The sequence below is a fragment of the Muntiacus reevesi genome, chromosome 22 (genome assembly GCF_963930625.1).
Source record: "Muntiacus reevesi chromosome 22, mMunRee1.1, whole genome shotgun sequence".
Lineage (NCBI taxonomy): Eukaryota > Metazoa > Chordata > Mammalia > Artiodactyla > Cervidae > Muntiacus > Muntiacus reevesi.
The window spans coordinates 43,061,116-43,082,139 of record NC_089270.1 but is presented as its reverse complement, the minus strand read 5'-3'; the positions used below and the strand labels follow the sequence as shown (position 1 = coordinate 43,082,139).

The following is a 21,024-nucleotide window of genomic DNA, read 5'->3' as shown; positions in this document are numbered from 1 at the left end:
GCGCTGGCTTTCAGACGTGAGCTCCCTAAAGTTAAGGAAGTGGGTGGTTCCAAACACGTACGCGTGGAGGACCTCCAAACCTTACCTTTTATGTTGTTCTGCTGGAAAACTTTCAGTATGGCCGCAGTGTTCGGATGATGTAGACGGGCGCGTTGTGTTGGTGGTGGACAGCAACCCATGCATGGGTGGGGAAAGTCTAATACATGTGTTTTTGTCCTTCCTGGGAGGATTTTAATCTTTTTCATCTGTCGTATGTGTTGATGATTTTTCTTTTTTAATACTTACTCATATTGTCTCTCAGAAGGATGTGAGGATGTATTCTTTCTGGGTAACCAAAGTTGATACCAGACGAAAAGGAGGCATGTTTGAATTGTGAGGCCCTGCTGGTTCTTGTTCTGACAGGTGCACTTCTGACTTCTTCAGGACTTTTTCTAGAACACCTGCATCAGTCAAGTCCCTCTTGTGGAAGGAACCTAGAAAGAACCTAGCATAGAATGGGGACGTCATTCAGAGAAGAGGCTAACAAGAATGTGGAGAGGGAGAGATTTGTAGGAAGGAGTTATCAAGGAGTAGTCCTCACTTAGGAGTCATCTAGTAAGTTATCAAGGAGTAGTACTCACTTAGGAGTCACCTAGTAAGTTATCAAGGAGTAGTCCTCACTTAGGAGTCACCTAGTAAGTTATCGAGGAGTAGTACTCACTTAGGAGTCACCTAGTAAGTTATCGAGGAGTAGTCCTCACTTAGGAGTCACCTAGTAAGTTATCGAGGAGTAGTCCTCACTTAGGAGTCACCTAGTAAGTTATCAAGGAGTAGTCCTCACTTAGGAGTCACCTAGTAAGTTATCAAGGAGTAGTCCTCACTTAGGAGTCACCTAGTAAGTTATCGAGGAGTAGTCCTCACTTAGGAGTCACCTAGTAAGTTATCGAGGAGTAGTCCTCACTTAGGAGTCACCTAGTAAGTTATCGAGGAGTAGTCCTCACTTAGGAGTCACCTAGTAAGTTATCGAGGAGTAGTCCTCACTTAGGAGTCACCTAGTAAGTTATCGAGGAGTAGTCCTCACTTAGGAGTCACCTAGTAAGTTATCGAGGAGTAGTCCTCACTTAGGAGTCACCTAGTAAGTTATCAAGGAGTAGTACTCACTTAGGAGTCACCTAGTAAGTTATCGAGGAGTAGTCCTCACTTAGGAGTCACCTAGTAAGTTATCGAGGAGTAGTCCTCACTTAGGAGTCACCTAGTAAGTTATCAAGGAGTAGTACTCACTTAGGAGTCACCTAGTAAGTTATCAAGGAGTAGTACTCACTTAGGAGTCACCTAGTAAGTTATCAAGGAGTAGTACTCACTTAGGAGTCACCTAGTAAGTTATCAAGGAGTAGTCCTCACTTAGGAGTCACCTAGTAAGTTATCAAGGAGTAGTACTCACTTAGGAGTCATCTAGTACGTTGAGGCGGCATAATGCAGAAACCTGAGCGCTGGGTCAGGACTCAGGAGACCTGACTGCCCACCTGCTTGGTGACCTTGTGATTTAGAAAAAGTTCCTGTCTCTAGGCAGCCTTTCCTCATCTTTGAATGTGGAGGGTGTCCTTGACCCTTTTTCCCTCATAGTAGTTGTGAGGATCCAATTTTGCATATATTCATATCCATGCATGTTTTATATAAATTGTGAAAAGCAATACAGATGTAAAACAAAGTTTTTGTTTGATTTAGAAATATGAGTACTAGGACCACATTTACCTGGCAAAGGTTAGAAAAGAGAGCATGTTTTTTTTAAAGAAGTGATCTTTGGATAACTCCCATTTTAGGGCAGTTTGATAGATGATATATTCATAGGTATTTTAAAAGACAAGGATAAAAAGATGTCCAGAGATACTTACATGTTGGGGTCTTTCTTTTTTAATCTCAGTAAACTTTACATATGCTATTTGAAAAGCTTTGATAAATGTATACATTGGTGTGATGTCTGTCCCCATTACCACAATATTTTCATTACCTAAGAAAACTCCCTCATGCCCTTCCAGTCAGGCTCCAACTACCCCCATCACCCTAGGTGACAGCTGTTATGATTTCTATGTACATAGTTTAATTTTGCCTGTTTTGAACTTCGTATAATCATGGCTTCTATTGCTCAGATGTTTTTAAATTCATCCATACTGTTGACAGGTACCAGTTCTGTTTTATTCTTGAGTGATATTACATTGTTTAAGTATAGTGTCCTTATCCTTCTTCTGTATAGTTTGTTTCCAGTTTGAAGCTATTATGAATAAAGATGCTTCAAATATTCTTGTAGAGTCTCTTTATAGATGTTTATTTTCATTTTCTTGAGTAAATACCTTGGAGTAGAATTACACAGTCATAGGCTAGAAGTATGTTTAACGTTATAAGAAACTGCCACACTTTTTAATTTATTTTTAATTGGGGGATAATTGCTTTACAGTTTGTGTTGGCTTTTGCTGTACAACAGCGTTAATCAGTTATGAGGACTTATATATCCTGTCCCTCTTGAGCCTCGCTCCCACAGACTTTTTCCACAGTGATTTCACACTCCTGTAGCAGTGTAAAAATTCCTGTTACTCCAAGTCCTTGAAGACATTTAGTATTGTACCTTTAATTTTAGCCATTCTAGTATGGACAAAATTATATTTCATTGTGGTTTTAATTTGTATTTCTCTGATGTTTAGTGGTGTTAAGCATCTTTTCATATGATTGTTCTCATTCAGATATCTTTTGCAAATCTTAACCTTGCATTTCTTATTGGGTTATATTTATTATTGAATTGTAAGGGTTCTTTCTGTATTTTATATACAAATCCTTTGTTAGATATTATGAATATGTTTCTCCTACTCTTCTAAGTTTTTGTTTTGTCAAATAAAAGGATATATTTTGATGCAGACATTTTTAATTTGAAGAAATACAATTTATCAAGTTTCTCTTTTATATTTAAAAGAAAAACTTAGAAGAGGCTTCTCTAAGTATTCTCTGCCTGTCTCAGGCTTGGAAAAATATTCTTTCTTTTTTCTAGAGGTTTTATTGTTTTAACTTCTGTGTATTAAGTTTATGAGGGGATATTTATTTTAATGCAGCAACATGGATATCATTAGCTTTGGATTTAAAGCAATCTAAATATTCTAGAGAGCTGTCTGCCTGAAAAGAAACAAAAAAATAATTGTTTCACATTAAAAGAATCTTTTTAAAACATTAAACAATAATAACTGATAATAGAATGATGTTTCACTCTTTTCTTATAGGATTTTAATTTTTGGAAGTGAATAAATCTAGTTTGGAACACAAGATGACTACAGCTGCAGAAAGAAAGTATCTTAATATTAGGAAAAGATTGGATCAGTTGGGATACCGCCAGACTTTGACAGTGGACTGTTTACCTTTGGTGGAAAAACTTTTCAGGTAAAGATGGAAACACTACTGCAAACTTGTGTGACCCTGAATCCCATTTATCTAGTTGCTTGTTGAGCTTTGTGCTTTAGTACAGAAATGGGTAGACTTTTAAAGTCCTTGAATCGTCTGAAGCTTCTCTCTTCTCCACGTCACAAAACTCCAGGGTCACCGTGCACTCTATACTGTTTAGAGTAAATGTTTCTGAGGGTTTTGTCTGTGAGTAAAAGTACAGTTTTTAATGTGATTTTCTGATCTAGTTAGGAGTTCTGTAGCTGCTCTATTCACTGGTTTTTATTTTATTGAAATACAGTTGATATGATATTATGTTAGTCACTGGTCTCTAATTGCTACGCATTTATAATGCCGATCTAAGGTGGTTGATCATGACTTTAGCTGTGAACATGTCAATTTAGCTGAAAGATTCTTTGTGATTTTTATTCTTTTCCACATAAATCTTATTACTGTGATTTGAGACTAGAGCAGAGAAATGGTCTAGGAAGTTTTTGCAGTAGGACTATAAGTGATAATGATGAAGAGAAGAGAGTGGATGAAAGATACTTTGTGGTCTCTAGTATGGCCTCCAGAATCCTTCATGGTCAAGTTCTAGGTCAGCAATTCAGAATTATAGGGTGGGAGTATGTTTAACTTTCCAAGAAACTGACACACATTTTCCCCAGTGATTTTACGTTCCCTTCATCTTCCCTGCACCAACCACCTAAGCTCCTGAAAACATGTTCGCTCTCGCCCTTGGTCTCTCCATGTGCTGTTCTGTCTGCCTGTAAAGCCTCTTTCTCCTCTCCTTCCTGCTTTGTCTTTATGCTCAGTTAGCTATATGGCCTGCAGCTCTCTGTCACATATACTGTACGTTACCTTAGCTGTTATTGTTGTTGGAAATTTGTTTTACCTTCCCATTAGAATGCAGACTTCCAAGAAACTAGAGACTGACTGTTTCACCGCCATACCTAGGACAGGCTGAACACAAGGTCGGCACTGAAATATTTATTGAGTTTATCACATAGTACCGTAACTTTTGACAAATTGTTAGTAGGATATAAGCTCCATGTCAGTGGGTTCCTTACCATGTTCCCTGCCCAGTAAATGTTGATGTAGTGAATATTCTGTTCATCTGTGTTCTTAGAGGCAGGTAACTGATCCGTGTTTGTTGCATCCCTTACACTTAGCATGTAGCAGGCATTCAGTAAATGTTAAATGACCAAGTAAGGTTCACAGATTCCACAGGATCAGGTGGCTAATTAGACATGGGGGGTGAGTGAGACCAGGTTTAAAGATGGTTCTGCCTATGTGTATATGTTTTATGACTTTATTACGACAGGAAAGTTTTGAGACCTTCCTAGTACCTTGAAAGACCTCTAGTGTTTGTTTTTGTATGTTTGATTTTCAATTTGATAGCATGTTAGTATTAACATTTAAGTCCTTTTAGAAGTCTGTTTTTAGTTATTAAAAGTTAATAGAATGTTTCCTTGTATTGGCATTTTCCATTCTTTAATATTAGTGATCTAGTTCATACGACAGAAAGTCTTCGGAAATCAAAATTATCTGCTGTGAAAGCTGAAAAAGAGAGTGCCAATTTTGATTTTGTATTGGAACCTTATAAACTTGAAAATGCAAGGTTGAGTAAAGAAAATAATGAATTATACCTGGAATTAATGAAACTGAGAGAACAATCAGGTCAACATATTAAAGGTAAATTTTTGTGACTTTTGAAATTTTTGCCCTTTTCATTTTATATGTGGGAAATCCTACTCTACCTTTAAAACTATTGGATTAGAAAATGTGGTAGTCTTCCTACTGATAGTTCCTGAAATATTGTAGGGTGTGTTGAAGAGTTTCCAAAAGAAAAATAAATTTGCATTCCACAACTATATTCATCTTCACTGAATGTGGATTAAATTTTTAGAATTAAAATTGCTGTAATGGTGGTGGTGTGCGCTCAGTTGTGTTTGACTCTTTGTGAACCTGTGAACTGTAACCCACCAATCTCCTCTGTCCATGGAATTTTCCAGGCAAGAATACTGGAGTGGGTTGCCTTTTACTTCACCAGGGGATCTTCCCAACCCAGGGATTGAACCCGCGTCTCTTGTGTCTCCTGCATTGGCAGGCAGATTCTTTACCAACTGTGGCATCTGGGAAGCCCAAAAGTTGCTGTAGAAAATATTAAATGCTGGTACTGAAGAAAAATTTTCTTGTAACAACTTCTGTGTTTCTGAGAAAAAGTTGTGTGTCTTTTGTTCTGATTCTTTTATACCCTGTTTTTGATCTGGAAGATAGAATGATTTCAGAGGTACTAGGCAAAGGGTAAATTATGTGGCTAACTTATTATAAAATCTTCTTGTATTTAGTAGAAAGCCCTGGCTAATACTTGGCATGAATTGATAATCCCTTAGCTTCATATCCAATTTACTGGATCAAAAGCTCATATTAGTCTCATCACAGAAGAAAAATACAATTCCTTTTTGTGCTTAGTGACTTATTTGCAGTTTTGTTAATCGTGGTAGAAAAGTTACAACCTTCTAACAAAGCATATAAGAATCAGGTGGAGCCTTTCAAATTATTGTGATTTTTTTGTTTTATGAAATGGGAGAACTTCTTGATGTATAAAATGCTCTTTAAATCTTTTTCATTTTAAGAGTTGAAAACCACGTTGAAAAAGTGCGCACGTGAAACAGCTGATCTGAAATTTCTAAATAATCAATATGTTCATAAACTCAAACTTATGGAGAAAGAAAGTAAAGCTAAGAATGAAAAAATTCAACAGCTTCAAGAAAAGAATTTGCAAGCTGTAGTTCAAACTCCAGGTGAATCTGTTCCCTCTCAAAACAAATTATATACATCTAATCTTTTAAAGATGTTAAAACTGTTGACTGAAATGGGACTTTGGGTATTCATGCTTTAGACTTTAGTATTTGAAAAAATGTATTTGGATAGTCACAAAACCTTTAAAATTGATTTCTGGAGACCCAGCTTATATTCTATGCATGTGCTTAGAAACTTATATAACAGTAAACTTCTTAGGTGTAAGGAGTCTATCCTCAGTGCCTAGGGTTTTCTTTCATTATTAATTTGAATTCTTTTTTCTATTATTATTATCATCATTAATTATAAAAATAATTCATACTCTAAAGACTTTGAAAATGATATACTTTGTTATTTCTTAGTTTATTTTAGTCTTCTTAGCCTAATGCTCAGTAGTTATCAGAGAAGGAAAAAGAAATGATGGGGCATATGCAGCGTTAGTGGTTGTCCAGGCTCAAAGTTGATGGAAGAACCCCCTGTAGTAGTAACCAGACCATGGAGGTGTCTGAACCATGAGATTAAGGTCACGGAAGTAAATGAGGGGAAGGGAGGTGCTGAATTATGAGACTTGGTAGAGACTGAGGGATTAAAGAACACGGTGAGGACCAGCAGTAATTTGGTCAGAGTGAAGGCTGCCTCAGAAGAGAGCTGAAGATCTGGAAGCTGGCTCAGTTCTGTCTGGTAACACAGTCCAGGCCTAATCATGTTACTCTGTGCCTGGAGCTGAGTGAAGAGGAGACTCTAAGAACTGAAGAATTGCAAACTGGGAGGCCAGGATCAGGGAGGAATCCGTGGCAGAAAATAAGCTGGGAGAGCGAGGACCATGAGCCAAGGGCAGAAGAGATGCCGAAATGTGGGGGAACATCTCAGAAGAAACTAAAAGATTAAGAAAACTAAAAAGGAGGATAATTAGATTTTCTGAGAAAAGAGTGGGCCTAGATCGAGGGTGATTTAGAGGTGTAATCTCTAAAATTTAGGGATGGATAAATTTAGTAAACTTGGGATGTAGAGGAATTTCCAAATTTCTGTTTGAAGTGAATGAGTGGATGAATGAGGATATTAATACTATTTCTTTTTTTTTTTGGCTGCACCATGGGGCATGTGGGATGTTAGTTCCTTAACCAGGGATCAAACCTGCGCCCCTAGTCTTAACCCCAAGACCACCAAGGATGTCCTGGTACTATTTCTTAAGATAGGGAATATGGAAAACAGAACAGAAGTCCACCATCTACAAAGGGTTTGTTGAGTATGTTATATCCACGGGGCATTCACATTGAAACTCCTAGTATGCAGTGGAATATGTAGATCTGTCCTCAGAAATATGGTCCTAGATGGAGAGTCACATTTGGAAATCATTGGAATATCCTGAGAACTGAAGCTTTGAATATGGTAGGAGTTACTAGTGAGATTATGTAGATTGGAAAGAGAGGAGAACCAAAGACAGACCCTAGGAAATTGTCTTTTAAGGCACAGATGGAAGAAGAGGGTCTCTGAGAGAAACTGAGAAGGACCAGCCGAGGAGGAAAACCAGGAGATGAGGGAAGAAGAAAGTGGTTTGCATGTTCGGGTGTGTAACTACAAGCTGGTCACCTAAATACTCTTGACCTGGTTTCTTCATCCTCAAAACAAGAGGGTAGGAGTATAGAAAACTTGTTAGGATTCTGAGGAAGACAGAGTCGTGGTTTGTGTTTGTTCTTTGTGAGGGCCAGTTAGTTTTTCAAGTATGTGTCTAATCTTGGCCAGGTACTGGAAAAGGTGAATTATCCTTGTGGTTTGGACCAAGATGGGATATATGTAGCCATCAAAAGAGATTACTCCTGCTGGTTTTAAGGATAATTAAGAAAATTCCCCGTTAATTCAGGATACATATTCTGCTATATACTGATTTTGATTGTTAAAGTTTCAGTTATCTGCTCCTTTGGCCTTGCTTAATAAACATGTTTATTTTAGTTATCATTGCCTTGAAGCTTCTTATTTGACAGTTTTCTGCTGGTGATGACTTCTTGAGCTCTGTTATGTACCACAAGGCACACTCAGCTTTTAGTCTTGCCAGAGTTTGGTCCCCATCTCATGAAGGGACAGATTAAATCTGGGCATATATACCAAGCATGCAGAAAATAAAGGTTGCTTTCTAACCATGTCTTGTTGAGGTTTGCAGAAATGAGTTGTTCAATTAAAGATCAGGTAGGTATTTATATGTAAGGGAGAAAACATTTGACCTGGCTCTTATGTAATAAGACCCAGAGACATAGTTTATGACAAAAAGACTAGCCTTCTGAACTATTTAATTCTAAGACAGTGTTTTGTTTTCAGTTTTTTGAAATACACATTTGCTTTTTTTTTTAGGTGGCAAGAAAAGAAATATTGCTTTCAGGCGCCAGCGCATGCAGATTGATGAACCGGTCCCTCCCTCTGAAATCAGTTCATATCCGGTTCCTCAGCCGGATGACCCTTACATCGCAGACCTCCTGCACGTGGCTGATGACAGGTGCATTAAAGAATCCTCTGTTGGCTTTAGTTACCTCATCACTTGGTTAGCCCTAAGTTTCTTGATGGTACGGTTTTGTCTTCTTAACTAGCCTCTCTCTGGTGTGTAGCATAGAACTTTGCATAAGCATCCAGTAAATGCTTTCTGAATATATTCTGAATATTGAAGGTTTTCACTTGTTTTGAAATTTGATTTCAAGTAAATCATATATGTGAGGTTTCTGTCCATATTTGCTTTAAAACAATTTAGTGCCACCTAGAGCCTATTTCAGTAGAGTTGCTTGGACATTCAGCTTTATCACCCAAGTAAATCTTCTACAGACTCTCTGTTACTTCAGATTTTTCTCAGATGCCAGTAGCATGAGTAGACTTGTAACTGGCTGTGAAAGTCTTGCTTCATGATTCTCTAGCTCTGTGTATTGGTGTTTCCTTAACTTGGAATTAGGTGTAAATTCTATTTTAATTATAATTTCAATAAACTCTTTGGAAAAGGCTATGTAAGTGTTCTCGGGATGTAAAGATGCAACTTTTGAGAAACTTACAACCCGGTAAGAAAGTGAGACAAGGGGAAATACACAGAATGCCATTAAGAACGTCTCAGAAGGTGCAGAGGAGGAGGAGAGCGTGAGTGACAGCCTCTCAGGTCTCGGCTGCAGAAGCAGTTTAAGTGCAGAACACACTAGTGGGAATGGCTAATGCAGCTGGCTTTTTACTTGTAGATCATGTAGACAATGTGAGAGAGTTTTCTACTTTATTATTAACCTATATAGCAATTAAAAAAAAGGACATTGGTTGGGGGACTAATTAGGGTCTTCAGCTCAGTTATTCTCACACAATATTATGTACCTGTATTTATACACTTACTTGACTTTACCCATGAAATATTTTGTGTTTTTCTGGCACTTATAAATTAGGACTTAGACAATATGTTAGTATTATTTACCGAGTTTTAGAGGGCTCCGTATGTATTTGATTCAATGGACATGAACTTGGGCAAATTCTGGGAGATGGTGAGGAACAGTGAGGCCTGGGATGCTGCAGTCCATGGGGTCGCAAAGAGTTGGACACAGCTTAGTAACTGAACAACAACATGTGTATCTTTCCTGTCTCTTTCTTTGCCTTAGCATTCTTCTCTTCTGTCAAGCCATCGTAGGTAGCATCAGTCTCTTGATTATCTTCCTTGTTTCACTTTGCACATGCACTGTGTTCAGTCACGCATGCGTGTGTGGGTGCGGTTGCGTGCGTGCTGCGCTCCTGCTCCTAGGTCAGTGGGCGGTGTTGGCTCTGGTAGTACTAGCAGCAGGTACACGCAGTGTTCAGTGGGGCTGTGCCGACCCCATGGAAAATCTCTCTCAAAATTAAACCTGGCTTCAGGCTTCATTTTTCCAGTATGAAAGTGATTATGTCCTGTTTTGTTAATGCTTGGCAAAGTTTGATGTAGTACAGTACATTTAGGCATTCATACAATTCAGATGATTTAGACAAATCTTGATTCTCTTGGAATTAACAAGTTCCAGGAAAGAGTAGGTTTTTTTTTTGTTGTAGTTACCTGGAAAATTGGTATTTCTCAGTATTTTTCTTCTCTCTAAGATTGCAAGATAGTTCATTAGAAAATACAGGGTCATGTGGGGTCAGAAAACATATAGTCCCTTATTTCACTTAATAGTATTGTGAGTTTTAGACTTGATGCTTAGTTCCCTGAACCTAAGAATTGGCAACAGTACCCAGAAGAATTTGTCTTAAGGATCAAAATGCAGTAGGAGACATAATGATTCTGAGTTTCAGATTATTTACCATTCAGTTTTGTATCTGTTCTTATAAAATTAAACCTCTAAGATGATGTACTGTGTGCTGTGGCCTGGGAACCCTTTGGCCCAGCACCTCCTACCTCACTGAGAAACAAAAAGTTGAGGGTTTTTAAAAGAAGGCATCTAATTTCCCTTTTGTAATTTTGTATTTCTTATCAAAAATATATTGACATTACTTATAAATATGTTTCAGAATTCAAGAACTTCAACAGGAAGTCTGCCAGTTACAAGAGAAGTTAGCAATGATGGAAAGTGGACTGAGAGATTATAACAAGCAGGTAGGATTTTTTATTTATCTAGTTGGGATTGAGGTGAGTGCACTGTGACTGTAAATAGAATTGGGTTATGTTTAATATTTCTGATACCTGAGTTTTTAATACAGCTTTTCTTTTTAGTAAATTCGTTAATAGAATTAATAGGTGGATTGGCTTAGATGGCTTCAGAGCCTTCAGTCCATTCCCTGCACTATGCATTGAGGTGAATAGTAGTTTGTTTTTTTTTAAGGTGAATCATCTATCTCCCCAAATATTATAACCATATTAACTGTTTCCATCTCAAGAGGTATTTTATTGAAGTGTATTATGCTTTATAATAGTATTTTTAAAAACTTGTTTTACCTTTTCTGTAGATTTTATCATTTTGAGTATGTCTTTGAAAGTTACTCTTCCGAGTGGCCATGCTTGTTGAATGTTTTCTCTCTAAGCACTGGTGCTCCGTAAAGAAGCAAGGGAGTGAACAGATTCAGGGTTACATGAAAACTTTCTCTATAAGCATCAGTACTCCATAAGACGGTTTTCTAAAGAAGCAAGGGAGTGAATAGATTCGGGGTTACATGAAAACTTTGAACAACCTTTGTTCTTTTATACTTTCTTTTTGTGTCTTGGCTAAATTCTGATTTGGGTAATTATAGGCTTTCTTTCTTAATATGCTTACTGAAGTTTAAATCAGGTAACATGTTTTTCATATTCTGCACATAACTACGCTTTTTGGAGTGAAGAAATCTGCACATACCAATATAGATGTAGCCTATGTATTGGTATAAGTGTTAAGTTTATAAAGTACTTTGAGGATCACTTGGATAAATGGAGTTAAAAGGAATTGTAGTAATGTCATCCAAAAAACTTACTTTATGGAGAGATGTTGAACATATCAAATATGCATATGAGATGAATATTAATTGATATTTTTCTATTTATATTCAGTCATTCTTTCATCACATTTTTTTTCTAAGTACTTTATGAACATAAACTGACCAGTCTTTATTGTCTTCATGAGGTGGCTGAGGCGTTTGAAGAAAATAGCCTGACCATTCTGATTGAAATCACCAATTTCATGTGGTTATCAGTCTTGATTGAGTCTGCTCTATCAGTTTTTTTTTTTTTTGGTGGGAGTTTGCTCTGTTCTCAGCATATATTCCAGATTTTACAGTTCTCTTCAAGCTCTTTCCATGGCCTGTAACACCCTCCTTCTCAGCACATCAGCTTCTTTTTCATTTTCCTATCTCTGCCTTTCAAATGAGCAATATTCATAGGTTCTCCTTAAGACTTAATGGGTAGAATGGTATTCTTCCTGTTTTGTGCACTTGGCCCCATTCCCTCTCTTCTTAGGATATTGCTTTAATCAGTTATTCTTTAACAAACTTATATGGCCATTTTAATGGCTATACATTTTTTCAGTACTGTGAGGAGATGCTTTTATCATCATCACTAATACCCCTTAAAAAATCTTTTAATTACCTTTCCCCTCTTGCTAACTAAGGCCTTCTTCTCCCTCATACCTACTTCTCTGAAGGGAAAGTGAAGTCGCTCAGTCGTGTCCGATTCTTTGCGACCCCACGGATGGTAGCCTACCAGGCTCCACAGTCCTTGGGATTTCCCAGGCAAGAATACTGGAGTGGGCTGCCATTTCCTTCTCCAGGGGATCTTCCCAACCCAGGGATCGAACCCGGGTCTCCTGCATTGCAGACAGATGCTTTACCGTCTGAGCTGGTCTAGAGGGTGTCTTATTCTTCTTTCTCTACTTCTTCACTTCCTGTTCACTTCTTAACCTCCTGTTGGCCTCTGTCCCCCACTGTATAAGTTGGTCTAGTTACTGTTACCATTGACATTAGTTGCCGCATCCGGAAGGATACTTTAAGTCTTCATTTTCCTGACTCACTCTGCAGTATTTGACATTATTGATCATTTCTCTTTGAAACTCTTCTGTGGCTTCATTTTCTTTTTGTTTTCCTTTTCTTGCCTTTTTTTTAGCCTCTTATAATATCGTCTTTGCTCTTTTGTCTGCCACCTCCCTAAAATATCACCAGTCCCCAGGATTCTTTGACTTCTCCTCTCCATGTTTTCTCAGATAGTCTCATCCACTCTCTTAGTTCATTACCTGAATATTGATGACTCCCCAGCCTCTCAGGCTGACACTTCTCTGCTGAGTTCCGTTCTGATATGCCCAGCTTGACACTGGCATTTCCATTTGGATGAAAGCTGTGTGTTCACGTATGCCTAGTGCTGAACTTTCAGCTTCTGTCTCACATTCGTTTCTCCTCCTATATTCTCAACTTTGGTTGGAAGCTTCAGCATCCACCCAAGCCAGCATTCTGTAGTCTTTATACGTCTCATTTTCTACCTGTCACATACCACTTGCCAAGTTCTATCAGTTCTTAAACTTACGTATTCTGTTCTGTCCTGACCCACTGTTTCTTAGGCTCTAATCATCTCTCATATGTTCCTACAGTAGGTCTCCTTGCTTCTGGTCCTCTTCTTATCGCATTCACCCTTTAGTCCTGAGTAATATTTCTCCCTAGTGAAGTATACAGAGCTTATCATAATTAGTTCCTGCCTAATTCTTTGGCCTCATCTCCAACTGTTAATTCCCCTTTCATGTTGTAATTCAGTCACACTGAGTCACTTCTGCTCCTTTAAACATAGCATGTTGCCTGTGCTTCTTTGTCACTGCCTGGAATATCCTTCCTTTCTTCTCTGCCTAGCATATTTTATAACTTTTTTTGTACTTACTTGTTCCCTTGACTACTTTGGTACTATATACCTATTTCTATTATTGTATCATTGAACAACATATTAAAGCAATTATTGGTTTACTTTATTGCTTTTCCTGTAAAGCTGTGTGTTCCTGAAAGTAAGGGATCATGTTTTATTCATCTTTGTATATTTAGAACTATGCTCAATAATTGTTTGTTAAATTGAATACTTGGTTTTTGTTTTCAATTTTTTTTTTGAAAAGAAAACCAAAGTTTGAAACTGTGTGTGTTTTTCTAGATTCTTGCATGTGAATTCATGGTTGGTAGTGATGTTTTTGATTGTATGTCTGTTTTTTTCTACGTAATAGATAGTAAAGCAAATTCATTCCGGCCTTATATCCTTTTTAATAATGAGTTTCAATAGCAAATCACTTTCCTTTTTGTTTTATATTCATTTGTTTATCTCCCATTTATTTCACCAGGCACTGAAGTAGTTCAAACTCAGTTCCAGGACTTAGTTTCTTTTTGTATAAACATTGCCTAATCTTAGAGGAGGGAAAAAACAAAACGTAAAATTAGAAAGACTCTCTTCAATAAAAATACTTATGAAACCTGTGTTGACAATTCTTAGGTTGAGATTTTCTGTGTATATTTTTGCTCTGTGTAAATGGATCTCATAATACCATTTATGTGTCAGTAACATATATGAATGTTAATCTTTTGTGTACATTGTGGGACATAGGAAAAATGGAAGTGTATTCAAATAAACATTTGTGCAGTGTTAATCATTTCAGTTCAAAACCATATCTTTAAAAATGATAGCACAACTTTATGTTTTCAGATTGAACTTAGAGAACGAGAGATAGAACGACTGTCGATTGCATTGGATGGGGGTCGCTCCTCTGATATCCTTTCTCTGGAGACTAGAAATAAAGCCAATGAAAAGCTTATTGCTCATTTAAATATTCAGGTAACGACTTTTATGATTATTTCACTGAGCGTATAAAGTTGTAAGTGTTTTTAACAGTCTTTGGGTTTGTAAAGGTGGAAGGGTTTTTTATTTGGGTATTATCTACAGCAGAAAAAATGTCATAGAGTCAGAGTATCCAAAATTGGGTACAGCTGTTGAAAAATCCTGTTTTTATATTTAATGAGGTGTAGGAATTGATATACCACAGTATTAGGTGTTTAAAAGAAGAGAATAAACTATAGGTAAAAAGTAATCCTCAATTTGCTTTAAAAATTGTGTATATACATTCAGAGAGAGAAAACACTAGAACTATGCCAAAATACACTAATAAAGGTTTATCTTTGTGTGGTGAGATAGTCTTCTTTATGATTTTCTCCATTTTCAAAATTTTTATTTCTTTTATAATATTACAAATATTATTTTTAAAAATAAATATAAAAAGTAAACATAGTTTTTATTTAACTACGTAGTAGTTTGCCTTGCCACGCGTTTGACCTAAGAGTGAAAGAACAAGAGATTTCGTGAAACATGACAAATGGCCTTTAGAAATTTTTTTTAACTGAAGCACAGCTGAGTCACTGTGTGTTACTCTCTGGCGTGCAGCAAGTGACTCAGTTATCCGTATTGTATCAGTGTTGTTTTTCATATTCTTTTCCGTTGTGTCTCTTCGTTTTTAACTGCGCTGGGTCTCCTGTGCTGCACGTGGGCTTTGGTTCTGACAGCCGGGGTGACTCTGGGCAGCGCACAGGCGTCTTGCGGAGGCGGCTTCTCTTCTTGCCAAGCTTGAGCTCCAGTGGCCAGTCTTTAGCAGTTGCAGCGGGCGGGCTCTGGAGTTGCATTTTTCAGGCTTAGTTGCCCCATGGCCTGTGGGATCCTAGTTTCTGGATGAGGGTTGAGCTAGCGTCCCCTGCTTTGGCAGCTGGATTCCTAACTACTGGACCACTAGGGAAGTCCTTCCATTATGTTTTATTACATGTTATTGAATATAGTTCCCTGTGCTATATGGTAGGACCTTGTTTATTTTATATACAACAGTTTGTATCTGCTGATCCCAAACTCCTAATTTATCCCTCCCCAATCCCCTCTCCCCTTTGGTACCCATAAATTTGTTTTCTGTGTCTTCAAGTCTGTTTCTGTTTTGTAAGTAAGTTCATTTGTATTTTTTTTATTCTACACATAAGTGATATCACCTGGTATTTGTCTTTTTTCTGACTTCATTTAGTATGATAATCTCTAGGTCCGCCATGTGTCTGTAAATGACTTTATTCCCTTCTTTTTATGGCTGAATAATACTCTGTTGTGCACACACACACACACACACACACACACACTACATCATCTTTATCCATTCATCTGTCAAGGACATCAGGTTGTTTCCATAGGATCTTTAGAAATTTAGATATCACTGCTGCCTGGACTGCAGCCAGAGTAGATTAAGTCCCAAATATTAGCATAGGTCTTGAGCAGTGCTGTTCAGTAGAAATAGGGTATGAGCCACATATGTCATTTAGAATTTCCTAGTAGTCTGATTAAAAAAAGTAAAAACAAAACAAGTGAAATTAATTTTAATAATGTATCTACTTAAATATGTCCAAAATGTTATCATTTCAACATGTAGTCGGTGTTGTCAAATATCATTGGCATATTGTACTATTTTTTTGTACTAAGTCCTTGGACTCCTCTTTGTATTTATAGCACACCTCTGGAACAAGTGAAATTAATTTTAATAATGTATCTACTTAAATATATCCAAAATGTCATCATTTCAACATGTAGTCAGTGTTGTCAAATATCTTTGGCATATTGTACTATTTTTTTGTACTGAGTCTTTGGACTCCTCTTTGTATTTATAGCACACCTCAGGACTAGCCACATTTTAAGTGCTTAGCAGCCATATGCAGATGCTAGTGGCTACTGTATGGGACCGCACTCCAGACTAATATCATCATAGTGGTAATCTTGTCATATATTTAGAGCTCTATATTGGAAAAAGGTTCACACAAATTTCTTACTTATCCTTTCCTTCCATGCTTGAAAACTGAAGACATATATATATTTTTACGAAACCATTCATCAGCAGTTTTACAGATCAAAACTATAAATTTGAAAATGTAAAATAGCTGGAGTTTTAAGTTTCAGTATTTTAAAAAACACAGTATTTTGAAGTATTTTGAAAGTTTAGTATTTGACAATTTTCCAATTTATTGACTTATGAATTACAAATTCCATTTAGGTTGACTTTCTTCAGCAAGCTAATAAAGACCTGGAAAAGCATATACAAGAGCTTATGGAAACCAAGGAGACAGTAACATCTGAAGTTGTTAATTTAAGTAACAAAAATGAAAAACTCTGCCAGGAATTAACTGAAATAGACCAGTTAGCACAGCAGTTGGAAAGACATAAAGAAGAAGTGCTTAAGACTGCCGACAAAGAACTTGAGGAAGCAAAGGTACGTCTGGGCTCTGGGGGCGCTCGTTAATTCTCCTGGAGTGGCGTGAGCTTGAACTCTTTTGATATCCCATCCAGGTCTTTTGGTTTGTTTTGTAATTCAAGTTTTTCTAAAGTGTTATTTACATGCTCTAAATGTTTGCACTTTCTCCAGTTGTTCGGGTGTCTTTCTGAAGCACATCTATTCTTATGGCAATTCTCCAGATTCCTTCCTCTTTTCACTCAAGATTTTCATCTGTCCTTTCTCTGCATTATGAGCAGGCTTCTGAAGTTTGTCCTCTAGGTCATTATGTGCTCATGAACCCTTTAAAGGTATTTTTTGAAATTATGTATGTCCTTGCACATTTTTAAGTTGGTAGCTAACATTTTTCATCTTTAAATAGATGCAAAGGATGTAATTTCTAATCAGTTGTAAACATTGAGCTCTTAAAATTGTCATATTGTTCTTATAAATATAGCCAGTAGAATCCAAATGACCCTTCTTGAAATCCCTACAAAATTGTATCTTATTGTAACATATTTTATGCTTGAATATCTTTTTATGATAACTATCAAATGTCTGTGCAATTAAAAACATACATGAATTGAAATTTTTTTAATTTAAAAATGTCCTGTGACTGTAAGGTTCAGAATGTTAGCATTTTCCTGTAAAAAGTGTTATCATTATAATTATTAGTAGTCAATGGATCAAAGTGACAGATGTAGCACAAATGTTAGTACTTATCAGATAAAGAAGTAAAATTGTACTGAAAATACATCTTTTAGTAAGATATAATGGGAGAAAATAGCATCTTAATAAAAGGCCCCAACATTTCAGGTGTTGTCTGGTACTTCAGAAGTTTTTTATATGTAGAGATATTATAGTATGAAATTAGAAGCTTGCCTTTTTTTTGAAAAGTGGGCAAAAGACAATTGTGGGAGGGTAGATGGGAAAGAAGAATTCACATGATACCTAGACCACAGGTTTTCAGGTAGATAATTTTTAAGAAAGATATTTGCAAATTAAGAATCCAGATATTGATTTTGTAAAACTGTACGTATATGATAATTTTGCATAATACTTGGATAATCTTTATATTATCCCAAGTATGAGTATAACCTATTAATAGTTTTAAGGTCACTACTTTACATCAAACTAAAATGACTTAATCTTATACAGTGTCATCACCATTAATTAATAGAATAGAAAGAAACTATGTCAACATAATAAAGGCCATATATGAAAAGCCCACAGCTAACATCATACCCAGTGGTGAAAGACTGAAACCTTTTCCTCTAAGATGAGAAACAAGATTAGGATGTCCATTCTCTCTACTTCTGTTCAACATGGTACTGGAAGTCTTGGCCAGAGGAATTAGGCGAGAAAAAGAAGTAAAAGGCATTCAAATTGGAAATAAAGAAGTAAAATTTTGTTTCCAGATGAGATACTATGTGCAGAAAACCCTAAAGACGCCAATTAAAAAAAAAAAAAAAACAGAACTAATAAATTCAGCACACTTGCAGGATACAAAATCATGGCATAGGAATCTGGGTGCATTTCTGTATTAAAATCCAAAAAGAAAATTAAGAAAATAATCCTGTTTACAATAGCGTCAAAAAGAACAAAGATCTTAGGGATAAACTTAACCAAGGAGGCAAAAGACTTATATACTGAAAACTATAAAACACTGCTGAAAGAATTTAGAGACAGAAATAAATGGAAAGATATCCTATGTTCATGGATTGGAAGACTTTATTGTTTGAATGTCCCCACTACCCAAAATAATCTGCAGATTCAGTGTGATCCCTCTCCAAATCCCAGGGATTTTTTTTTTACAAAAATAGGAAAAAATCCAAAAATTCATATGGATCTCAAGGGACCCAGAATAGCCAAACAACCTTGAAAATGAAGAAAACATAATTAGTGCAATTTTTAAAAATTGTTTATTTTACCAGTTTTAGTTGGCATGTGGGATCAAGTTCCCTGACCAGGGATCAAACCTGGGCCCCCTGTGTTCGGAGCATGGAGTCTTAGCCATTGAACCACCAGGGAAGTCTCGATTAGTGCAGTTTTAATTTTGCTTTTGTGACTTTGGTTTCTTTGCAGTATTTCTGTATCTCATTGCTCTCCTTTTCTACTTTCTTTGCATATTCTCTCATGTGTGCACAACATACTGAACAGTTTCACATGTCACATGGGCAGTAGTTGAGAATGACAACTTGGCTGAGTAAAAGATTCCTGTTAGGTCATAATATTTTAACCTTGACATTCAGCACTCTTAGTTGCCATTTAGAGGGTCCAGGTTGATCGTCTCCTGGATGAGGGCATGGCACCCCCTCCAGTATTCTTGCCTGGAGAATTCCATGGACAGAGGAGCGTGGCGGGCTGCAGTCCTTGGGGTAGCCAAGAGCTGGACACAGCTGAGCGCTGCGCACAAGCCCAGGTTGATAGTAGTGGGTGGTGGAAGAGCAAATAGGGTAGGAAAGTCAGGAAGTGACAGGGCCGTAAGAGGAATCCTTATCATCAAGGCTTGAGAAAAGTCCTTGTACACAAGTACACAGACAGATTTTCAAGTGGCTCTCTTGTTGCACATGTTACAAATAGGTCCCTATAAGCATTCAGGATACAAGAAATCAAAGAGAAAGCTAAACTTTGCGTCCTCTTCATGGAAACTGAGGCCTAGAGCTGGTTGAAGCTTTGGCTGTCACTGATGGCAGGGAACGTGAATTACTCAAAAATGACTTGGCCTCATCTTCACTGTCACCTAGCGTTAAGTATTCTTGACTTTTAGGTATGTACCTAATAAGCTTTTTATTCCTAGAAAGAGATTAAAAAAAACCTCTCTGAAATGCGGAATCTTGAAGAAACAATGGGAAAACTTCAACTGGTGAGTAGGTTTTGTATTGAATTGCTAGAATTTTCATTAAGAAAAATTTTATGTTTTATTTTGCATTTTTTTGCTAAATATAATTTATCTATCATATTTACTGTTTTAAGTGTACAGCGGTTTTGGTATAGATACAAAGTAGTGCAGCCATCACTACTGATTCCAGAACATTTTAATCACTCCAAAAAGAAACCTCGTACCCATTAGCAGTCAGTCCTCATTTTCCTCTGCTCAACCTCTGACAGCCGCTAATCTGCTTTCTGTCTCTGTAATCTATAATTTGCCTATTCTAGATATTCTATGTAAATGAAATTGTACAACATGTAAACCTTTTATGTGTGATTTACACTTAACCCATTGTTTTCAATGTTCATGCATATCATAGCATGTATCATTGCTTCTTTTTTACGGCCAGTAATATCCCATTGTATTATATTTTTGGTTTTTTATATTATTTTTATTATTTATTTTTATATTATTATATTTATATTATTTATATTTCTAGAAATTAAAAAAAGTTTATTGTAATAGAGTTGATTTACAATGTTGTGTTAGTTTTAGATACACAGCAAAGTGAGTCAGTTATAATATACATATATTAACTCTTTTTTACAGATTCTTTTATGTATAGAGGCCATTACAGAGTATTCAGTAGAGTTCCTTGAGCTATACAGGGGGTCGTTATTAATTTCCTATTTTACATATAGCAGTGTGTATTTACAGGGGGTCCTTATTAATTTCCTATTTTACATATAGCAATGTGTATATACAGGGGGTCCTTATTAATTTCCTATTTTACATATAGCAGTGTGTATATACAGGGGGTCGTTATTAATTTCCTATTTTACATATAGCAGTGTGTATATACAGGGCGTCCTTATTAATTTCCTGTTTTACATATAGCAGTGTGTATATACAGGGCGTCCTTGTTAATTTCCTATTTTACATATAGCAGTGTGTATATACAGGGGGTCCTTGTTAATTTCCTATTTTACGTATAGCAGTGTGTATATACAGGGGGTCCTTGTTAATTTCCTATTTTACGTATAGCAGTATGTATTTACAGGGTGTCCTTATTAATTTCCTGTTTTACGTATAGCAGTGTGTATATACAGGGGGTCCTTATTAATTTCCTGTTTTACATATAGCAGTGTGTATATACAGGGGGTCCTTATTAATTTCGTGTTTTATATATAGCAGTATGTATATACAGGGGTTCCTTATTAATTTCATATTTTACATATAGCAGTGTGCACATACAGGGGGTCC

At 36.6% G+C, this 21,024-nt stretch overlaps 1 protein-coding gene across 3 annotated transcripts in view; it reads left to right on the top strand.

Moving 5' to 3' along the window:
- Nucleotides 1-21,024, top strand: part of CEP135 (centrosomal protein 135) — a 77,687-nt gene that overhangs the window by 817 nt on the left and 55,846 nt on the right. For 2 of the 3 annotated variants that reach the window (XM_065914584.1, XM_065914583.1), the window contains exons 2-9: nucleotides 3,243-3,399; nucleotides 4,904-5,094; nucleotides 6,039-6,206; nucleotides 8,551-8,692; nucleotides 10,693-10,777; nucleotides 14,312-14,440; nucleotides 16,674-16,889; nucleotides 19,690-19,755. In XM_065914584.1, coding sequence (XP_065770656.1) covers nucleotides 3,287-3,399; nucleotides 4,904-5,094; nucleotides 6,039-6,206; nucleotides 8,551-8,692; nucleotides 10,693-10,777; nucleotides 14,312-14,440; nucleotides 16,674-16,889; nucleotides 19,690-19,755 — 1,110 coding nt within the window. In that variant the 5' untranslated portion in view covers nucleotides 3,243-3,286. Of the gene's footprint in view, nucleotides 1-3,242; nucleotides 3,400-4,903; nucleotides 5,095-6,038; nucleotides 6,207-8,550; nucleotides 8,693-10,692; nucleotides 10,778-14,311; nucleotides 14,441-16,673; nucleotides 16,890-19,689; nucleotides 19,756-21,024 lie in introns of those variants that run through there. The other variant, XM_065914585.1, reaches the window with a different exon arrangement.